Source organism: Dipodomys ordii, unplaced genomic scaffold (genome assembly GCF_000151885.1).
Source record: "Dipodomys ordii isolate 6190 unplaced genomic scaffold, Dord_2.0 Scaffold14, whole genome shotgun sequence".
Taxonomy (NCBI): domain Eukaryota; kingdom Metazoa; phylum Chordata; class Mammalia; order Rodentia; family Heteromyidae; genus Dipodomys; species Dipodomys ordii.
Window position 1 is genome coordinate 9,668,091 of NW_012267230.1, and position 9,584 is coordinate 9,677,674.

Genomic DNA, 9,584 nt, shown 5'->3' on the forward strand with positions numbered 1-9,584 from the left:
CCGCGCCCTGCCCTCCCAGGCCGCGCGTGCGCCCTGCGCCCTCCTGACCATAGGCCTCGGGCCCCCCGTGGCCTCCGCGCCCGCGTGGACGCCTGGCTTTCCCTAGGCAGGCCCCATGACCTCGTTTTAATTAAGCAAAGCGACCGTTCTATGTCCTCCTGACCTATCTGAATTAGGACCGCTTTCTCTTCTTTGGAGAGGGTCACTCACCTCTGTTCTGGAATATTCTGAAAGGGAGAAATACCCAGAAACACCAGGTGTTAACAAATTGTATTTGTTTGTAGGCCTGAACTCTCTCTCTCCTCAGAAAACAGGGCTCTTCTTGTATTTGTTTGTTTATGTGTTTTTGAGACAACGTCTCATTATGTGGCCCAGGGTGGTGTGGGGTCAAGTGGAGATCTTCCCGCCTCAGCCTCCTGAGTGCTGGGATTACAGGTGTGCCCTGCCCGGCCTGACTAGGGGCAGTTTCCTCTCTGAGACCCTCTTACTGGAGAGTGAATGTGGATTCTCAGCTCTACAGGTCTCACCCAAGGTCATTAGAAATATGGGAGCTGGAAATGCTTCACTGGGTTTGCACAGGGCTGAAAACAGGAAATGAGCATTCTGCTTGTATTCAGGCCAAATGAGTTCCCTCTTATCTGATGAGTGCTCTGTTAAATGAGGTTTTGGAAGGTGGACCTGACCAGACAGGCCCGAGTCAGTGCAAAGTTTGCTCACAGTAACTGAACTTTGCTCGAGGCCCTGTGGCCACTTCGCTGTGAACTATTAACTGAGCTACCCCAGTGACGGCTTGATTGAACTGCAGCCTCTCTCCTGTCACCCACCAGTCACCCAGGAGGGAGCTTTGCCCCTCTCTGAACTAGATCTAGGGTTGTGTGTTTGAGAGTTACTCCTTTCACTAGTTTCCATGACTGAACAGGAAGGGTGTTTCTTTCTAGCCTCATTGTAGTCAGTAGGGTAGACTGGATGTGGTGATGTACACCTGTAATCCCAGGTATTAAGGAAGTGGAAATTGGAAGGGGTCCTGGCTAGAGGCCAGCCTCAGCAAAAATTTAGTGATTCCCCTCTTTTCCTCATGTCAACCAACAGATGTGGTAGAGACTGTAATGGATGGATGGAGGCATAGACAGGACTGCAATTTGAGACTAGCCCTGGGGTGGGGGGCGGGGGAGGGAGAGAACCTGAGACCCTATCCAAAAAAAACAAGTGAAGAGGGCCAGGGGTGTGGATGAAGTTGTAGAGCCCGTGGCCTGGCGGGCAGGAAGCACTGGGTGACCCAGCTCTCGTTAGTCTGTGCTCACGGTGTGTGTTGTTTTCCTAAGACAAACTCATCTATTTTTGAGTGTATTTTTTTTCTTCTAATTTTTCGTAAGTTTCTATAGCATAGCATTCACCCACTTTAATGTTTACGCCTCAGTGGTTTGTAGTAAGCTGTCAGAGGGATGGATGCAGAAGTGTGGCAGAGTGTAGGTGGGAGTGTGGGCTGTCCACAGCACAGGCCGGCCTGGGAGCCCCTCCCTCACGCCTGCTCAGATATGGAACTGCTCCTAGTCCAAGGAGCATTTCCAGATACACCCCCTCTTCCCCCAACCTAGCACACACTGGTGTCCTGTTTCTCCTGGGACAGTGATTCATAGTGCCAGCAGACACCACTGCTACTCCTGCCACCCATTCAGGAAGTTGCACTTTTAAAAAAATGTTTTTGGCAGGTGTGCATCACCATGCCCAGATTTTATTGGTTAGGATAGGGTCTCTGGAACTTGTTTTGCCAGGTTAGCTTCAGGTAGCCAAGATTAAAAGCAGGAGCTACTGCACCAGCCCCCATTGAATTTGTCTTTGCTTTTATGAATGAAACTGCTATGAGCAGACATGTGCAGGGCTTCATATGCATGCCTATTTCCATTTCTTTGGGGTAGAATCGTCGCATTGGGATTGCTGGTTCCTATGGTTACTGTGCTTATCGTTTGGAGGGACTGCCAAAGTACCCGCAGCATTCCACCTTCCTCCTGGCAGTGAGTGTGGGTTCCAGTTTCTCCACATCCTTGCAAGCCCCTTGTGTGTTGTTGGGGTGTGAAGCATCTGTCACTGGGTTTTGTCCTAGTGACAAGGGCTATTGGGCATTCTGTACTGTGCTTAGTGGACATCTTTGGTCCTTGGCCTGATTTTCAGTTGTACTGCCTTTTTCCGTGAGTTCTCTCCATATCCAGGATCCAAGTCCTGTATCAGATGGGTGGTATACAAGACTCATAGTTACATGTGGTGAATGGTATGGGTATTTTTTTTGTGGTGCTGGGATTTAAACTCAGGACTTAGTACTTGGCTAGGCAGGTGCTCTACCATTTGAACCATGCCCCAGTGCCTTTTGCTATAGTTATTTTTTTTTGTTGGTCGCGGGGCCTGAACTCTGGGCCTAGATGCTGTCCCTCAGCTCTTCAGCTCAAGGCTAGCGCTCTACCACTTGAGCCACAGCACCACTTCCGGCTTTTTCTGCTTATGTGGTGCTGAGGGATCGAACCCAGGGCCTCATGCATGCAAGGCAAGCGCTCTACCACTGAGCCACCTTTCCAGCCCCAGTTATTTTTTAAAGAGTCTTGAGTTTTTTCGAGGTCCTGTCTCAGATTCTGATCCTCCTACTTATGCATTTTAAGTAGCTGAGATGACAGATGTGCACCATCACACACATGGTTTATCAGTTGAGATGGGGTCTTGCTAACTTTCTGCCTGGGCTGGCCTGTCAGACCACAGTCTTTCTGATCGCCACCTCCTGAGTTGCTGGGATCACAGGAGTGAACCACTGTGCCTGGTCCCACAAAGTTTTAAATTTTAGTGAATTCTAGTTTCTCAGCTTTCTCTTTTATCACTTGTGCTTTTGATATCATATATAAGAAATTTTTGCCCGAGTCCAGATCATGAAGGCTTACTGCCTTGTTTTTCTCTGCAAGTTTTCTAGCTGGAGTGCTTTTACTTAGATGAAGTTTTTTGGTAGTGTTGGAACTTGTGTTACGCAGGCCCTCCACCTCTGGGCTGCATCCCCAGCTCCAAGGACAACTTTGAGTTCATTTGAACATGTGTTGTGGAATAAGAAAGGGTGTGACCATTACAACATTTCCATTATTACTTATTTATGCTAAACCACAATGGAAACCTGATAGTTCATAAGAAAAGGAAGGAAAGAGGGGAACTAAAGAATTGTATTGTATATTGCATCCTAATGAAATGTGCCTCTGTTTGCCAGTGTTGGGTTTGTCGGGACTGCGTCTGCAGATGGGCCAGAGTGAGCCTAGCTAGTGCATAACCACCAGGGCGAAGGCACCTCTTCCACTGGGGCTTGTTCTGTGGACACACAGTCAGCTGGAAAGCATGAATGGGGAATTCTTTGGTGTATTTTATCTCTACCAGTTGGCCTTCAGGATTTGTCCCCAGGCCCTCCTCTAGTTACAGAATATTGAGAGTCAGAAACAGCACTGAGTTCCTGTCCCTGTGGGGCTTGCTCCATGTCTTCGTAAGAGAGGTGGAGTGAGAGTGAGTGGAAGGAAGGGACAACTTCCACAGAGGAGCAGCAAGCAGGCGGGGAGCAGGACCTGAGCCAGCAGAGGGCCCTGGGGGCAGGCGGAGGGCTCCGCAGGTGCTGGCTGGACCTTGTAGCCAGCCAGCCTGGGCCACTGGGCTCACAACCTCTGCGTGTGTGCACTGGCTACACAATTTGTTTACTAGTGGTATATTGAGATAGGGTCTCACTGAGAAGCCCGGACTGGCTTAGAGTTGGCAATTCTGCGCCTGCTTCGTGAGCACTGGGATTCCAGGCGTGCCTCACCATACCAAGCAGCACAATGTAGTTTTTGACTTTCCCAAACCCTTCAGTGGGGAAGAGGCAATAATCCAGGGGATCCCAGGACCCCAGAACTGCTGCCTCCCACCTTTGAGAGGTGAGTTTGACATGCAGCCAGACAGGAGAGGTTGCAGAGTTAAAAACTGTAAAAATCCCATGTAGGCTATTTTTAATAGCTATTTTTTAATTGGTGTCTTTTTTAAGGAACCAATCTCTGGATGCTAATGCCTCCAGTCTTCCGTTGTAAAGGGAGTGCAGGGTGTTGGCAGACATGTTTGTTCACCTTGCTTTGTGCCGACTTGGGCACTGAGGCGTCTGTGGTTTGGGTCTCCACATTAATAAGCAAGCAGGTCTCCAGAAGAGCCTATGGGCCGTGATGCCAACCCACACTGCACCAGGGTGGTCTTCATCTCCCAGCCTCCCTAGCTTGCCCTTTTCTAGCCAAGGCCCCGCTACCTGCTTTACTCAGGCAGGGCAGCCCAGCGGAGCATTGCTTCCTGCTGTTTCCCTGTCTTTTCCTCTCGCTGTGTAGACCAGGGCAGTGGCAGGCGGTCGTGGACATTCCATGGCTGGTAATGAATGCACTGATGGTGTGTTGCTTGTGGACCTCCGTGTGAATCTGCCCACAGCACTGTGGGCTCTCTGATCCCGCATGCCCACGCCCGGCACTGTGCAGTGTGTGTGCATGGTACGTGCACTGCACAGACATGGCTGCTGGAGGAGGTTTTCTTCTCCTGCATGTGCTCCTGCCTGAACGAGGCAGCCTTCCCCCTGTATCCAGTGCCTTGGCCCCTCAGCCTTTCCGTGCCCTTCCTCTGGCCAGGGCAGGGGCTGCTTTCCTGTTGTCCCCCACAGCCTCTGTCCCCCAACTGCCTGCTCTCTTGGCTGGGAAATGTGAGGAAGAGGAGATAGAATCCAAGCAAATGTCCACCCAAACTCCCAAGTGAAGATCTGCTTTGGGAAAGTGCCAGAAGGTTCTGGAAACGTCTTTCTCCCCTGTAGCGGTTGTCCAGAAGAGTGTTTGCCAAAGCCAGTGAAGTGATGCTGAAAGCTGCCTGGCCAAATCTCTTCCCCTCTCCCCTTGGGACAATCTGAAGGGTTGTTGATGGGGAGTTTGGCAAGTCTCTCCTCTGCCAGTGGTGAGTGTGACCGTCAGGTGGGCACTTTGAAGTGTATGTGACTCTGAGGATAAGGCAGAGGCTGGGTGGATTCATGAGGGGACTTAGGAGGGTGACTGAGGTTGCTGACACCATTAATTATTCAGGGGAAGAGGACACTTGTATTCCTCTCACCCTCAGCACACAGTTCAGCAGCTTTTCATAAATTCACCCAGCCATGCAGCCTTCCCTGCATCACGTTATCATCCCTAAAAGAAGTCTAAACTCCATAGCTGTCCATAAGCCCTGAACTCCAACCACCCACTATGAAGGCCCTGTGTCTGAGGCATTAGATCTGGCCCTTTTACCCAGGACTCTGAAGTAGTTAAACTAGAAGGCATCTCGGCATGGGGATATTGTTGAGCTACTGTATCTTACCACTGAAATAAGACAGTTCCTGGAAAAGATGAAGGCTATCATGGAAAAAGTTTAGTTGGAATTCACCGTGCAGATTGCCACTGGGAGGAACTGGGAAAATTGAATTTCGTTGATGTCTCTTTAGCCAGGAAGGATGCAGGCAGCTGTTTCGAGACCAAAGCTCTGTCCACACAATGGGAGGGTCAGGACTTTGGGGGAAGCTGGTAGCCTATATAATCCCCTCAGGTGTTTTCTGGGTCTCACTGTGGGCCCCCAGCATCCTGTCTGCTAAAACAAGGTCCAAGTGACTGCACTGTTGCCATGGTAATAGTTCAGCCTGGTCCAAAAAATGTTTTACATGCATTAACTTAATGAATTCACAACAGAACCTTTGAGAGAGCTCTGGTCACTGTTAAGTTACACATGGGGAGACCAAGGCTCAGAGAGTGGGAGGACTTGGATGTGTCACACAGAAGGTGAAGAATAGAAATGGGATTTTACCATAGACGGGGGAGCCCCAGATTCCTAGCTCCACCAGGACCAGGTAAGGACTTAGGAGATGGAGACCCAAAGTGGCACCGGGGCATTACCTCCCCACCAAGCCCTCGCGTCCTCTGTGCTCTCAGCCCTGCCTCCAGCTCTGGCTGACCGGCACTCAGGCACTCAGGCACTTACTGTCCCCTGCCTGGAGTGCGCTCAGCCTCTTCAGTCACCCTGCAGTCTATAAAAAAGCACGGTGCACCTAGTTAGGTCCTTTGAGGCCATCTCTCCTGGTGTTCTGCAAGATCTCCAGGCAGGAGATCTATTGGCATTGCTCGCTGCCCGATGTCTGTCCAATGAGCATGGGCTAGCTGCCCCCAGCAGCCCAGACCTGAATCCCCAGTCACGTGATAGTAATGAGGAGTCCCTGCCATTGGGCTGCTCGGCTAGTTCCTTACCATTTCAACTGTGAGCATGGCTTCTCTTTACAAGAGATGAGAGGGCTGTATAATACAATCCACCTTGAATCCCAGAAGTTAATGTAGGCAACAGGTCTGGCACACCACAGATCAGATTACTGAAGTGCCGGTCCCAATGCCCTGCTCACTCTCCTTGCCTTCTCCATCACTGGCTTCAAGAGGTGCATTTATTATAATCAGTGGGTAACTAGTGACAGCAACAGGATCGATGAGATTTTGAACTTTCAGAGTAATATATTTTAAAGTCAGCTTCCAGTAACAATTAATACATATTCCCAAAGGCATAATAAAATGAATGAAAGGAAATACTTTGGCAGAGACAAATCCAAGAAACCATTTTGTTTCTGACATTGGAAGTGCACACTGAAAAGAGAATTGCAGTTTGAACATCTGTTTTTCAGGCAGGATTTTTGGCACTTGAACAGTCTGATAAGGAGGATTAATGGTGAGGCATTGTGCAACGGCCCCTGGACTTCTAGATTCTTCTTTACATGCAGTTCCTTTGCAGCTGATTAAACTATTTAAACAATACTCATAGGTCTTTTCTTCTTTACTTTTTTTTTTTTTTGGCAGGGGGTTGGTTGTGGGGCTTGAACTCTGGGCCTGAGCACTGTCCTTCAGCTCTTCAGATCGAGGCTAGCGCTCTACCACTTGAGCCACAGCACCACTTTCCTCATAGACCTTTTCTGTACACAGTATAATATTCCCCCAAATCCTTTTCTTAAGTGCTAGTTCTGGGGCTTGAACTTGGGGCCTGGACACTGTCTCTGATTTGTTTTGTGTGTGTGTGTGTGTGTGTTCCCAAGGCTAGTGCTCTACCACTTGAGCCACAGCTTCATTTCTGGCTTTTTGGTGATTAGAGATAAAAATTTCACTTACTTTTCTGCCCGGGCCTGGCCTCTACCCACAATCTTCAGATCTCTGTTCTTGCATAGCTAGGACTACAGGCATGAACCATCAGCACTCAGCCTCCAAATCCATTATTTATCCCTCAACTTTGAGAGATGTTGCATGGTCCTTTGTAGCCAGGGAGGGGACACTGGGAAGACATGTTATTGTCCATGTGGCACATGAGCCAGATTTCCAGGGCCAATGGCGGTAACTCAGAGATTGTTCTCTGGCTTGTTGGCATAGGCATAGGCTCTCCTAGCTGATAACCCCATCTGACCCTACGCCAGGGGCTTCAGGAGGGACAGGCAGTTTGTGCTGGTTTCTGGCCTTCACCCTCCACCAATTTATGTGCCTCATCTCTCTCTCACGCTCAGCGTGGGCACAGCAGCAGGCTGGCTTTGTACTGCAGAGGCCCCTGGGGCCATGCGGGCTATGGTAAGGCTGGGAACATAAGACCTTGAGTGAGGCCCAACGTCTCTCCCCCATCTGTGGCCAATCCACAAGCCAAAGGTCTTCCCTGAGAATCCATAAGTCTACGCACAGCCATGGAACTCATCAGTCAAAAATGTTGGCAGCAACCTTGAAATTTTACACATACTGCGTGGGTCCAACAGAACATGTCTGCTAGCCAGATCTTGAGTTTGTTGTGTCTGGAGATCGCCAGTTAGCACCCCGAGAGGATGATGTCTTGCGCTCTGCACCAGCCCAATGCTGTTGGCAGGGACAGTTGGTAGGAGACAGAGAAAGCTCTGGGCCTTGCCAATATTATTTTTATGCCTTTAACTGAAACATTCCATTCAGAGGAAACTTCTCAGAGACAAAAATGTCCACATGGACACAGACAGCAGCCCAGAGCCCATCCCATCTGCACTGTGGCTCTCTCCCTAGTCCAGAAGCTGCTCAGTAGCTGTGTCTCCACTGGACCTTGAGCCCCCTAGCCAGGCCTCAGTTTCCCACTGTAGTTCACTGGAAGACAGCTCTGAGGATGCAGGGCGTAAGTGGTGCGCAGCGGGCTTCCATCTGCTGAGCTCCCAGCCTCTCTTACAGGCCAGGTGCAAACTGGAGGTTCGGTGACTTAACAGGAGGTGAGGGCTGGGTTTTACATCACCATCTGGGGCCAGCTCAGTGGTGGCCCCTGACCTGCCTCCTGCCCCCTGCCTCCTGTTCTATGTGCCTCCATTGTGGGTAGCCAATGATGTATTCATAACAAGAAGAGTACAGACACCAAAAAATTGGGATATCAGGGCTGGGAAGGTGGCTCAGTGGTAGAATGCTTGCCTTGCATGCATGAGGCCCTGAGTTCGATTCTTCAGCACCACATAAGCAGAAAAAGCTGGAAGTGGTGCTATGGCTCGAGTGGTAGAGCGCTCGCCTTGAGCTGAAGAACTGAGGGACAGAACCCAGGCCCAGAGTTCAGGCCTCAGGACTGGCAAAAAAAAAAAAAAAAAGAGGTGCCATTTCCCTCACTGTAGGACAATAACTCCTGGGTCAGGCCTGGCCGTGCAGATCTGTAATCCCAGCTACTGGGGAGGCAGAGACAGGAAGGTGGCAGCCTGGGCAAATGTACAAGATCCCACTACAAAAACAAACTGCCAATTCAGAAAGTCTGGGGGAATGACTCAGGTGACGGGGCATTTGCCTGGGAAGCATGAGTCCCTGAGATAACCCAAGTACCCTGGGAGAAAACCCCAAAACTTGTTTATTCTCCCTTGCTGGCTTTGATAAAGCAAAGCTGCTGGAGGACCTGAGCGTGGCCTCTGGGCCACAGCCTGCTCGAAATGGGTGTCCTCAAGTTCCAAAGCCACATGGCCAAATCCTGCCAACCACCCACTCGCTAGGCCTGAGTGGATCTTCAGCCAAGGCCTGGGAACCGGCCAGCAGGAGTGCAGCTAGAGTGCAGATGACAGGCCGGGCCATCGTCCTGGGAGCTAGCAGACAGAAGATAGGTCTTTTTTTTAATTTGTGGTAATTTGTTACACAGCAGTGCATAGCTAAGTCACAGTCTTCTTTGAATTCCTTAGATTGAATTTACTGTGACTGCTCTCACTGTAGCTGGCCTAGATGTTGTAGCTAACCAAAGGTCCCTGAGCCTCTTTGTGCTCAAGATTAGCACTGTACTCTTGAGCCATAGCACCATTTCTGGCTTTTTATGATTAATTGGAGATCAGAAGCTCACGAACTTTCTCAGGCTGGCTTTGAACCACGATCCTCAGATTTCAATCTCCTGTGTAGCTAGGATGACAGGATGACAAGTGTGAGTCCACTGGTGCCAAGCATTGAAAGGAAATTTAAAAGGTGATAACTAGAGAATCCTTCAGAATACTGAGGGAATGTAGGACCAAATTCCTGAACTAGACAGAAGCAGGAAAAAATAGAAATGAAAACCAAAAC

General features: G+C 49.8%; 1 protein-coding gene across 3 annotated transcripts in view; it reads left to right on the forward strand.

Annotated features, from left to right (window-relative positions):
* Cpped1 (calcineurin-like phosphoesterase domain containing 1) overlaps positions 1–9,584 on the forward strand; it is a 66,053-nt gene that overhangs the window by 4,088 nt on the left and 52,381 nt on the right. Inside the window, exons 1-2 of one of the 3 annotated variants that reach the window (XM_013011776.1) lie at positions 3,867–3,926; positions 4,832–4,968. The exons of 1 other annotated variant lie outside the window; for it this stretch is intronic. In XM_013011776.1, the coding sequence (XP_012867230.1) occupies positions 4,935–4,968 (34 nt within the window). In that variant the 5' untranslated portion in view covers positions 3,867–3,926; positions 4,832–4,934. Of the gene's footprint in view, positions 1–3,866; positions 3,927–4,831; positions 4,969–9,584 lie in introns of those variants that run through there. One more of the 3 variants, XM_013011775.1, reaches the window with a different exon arrangement.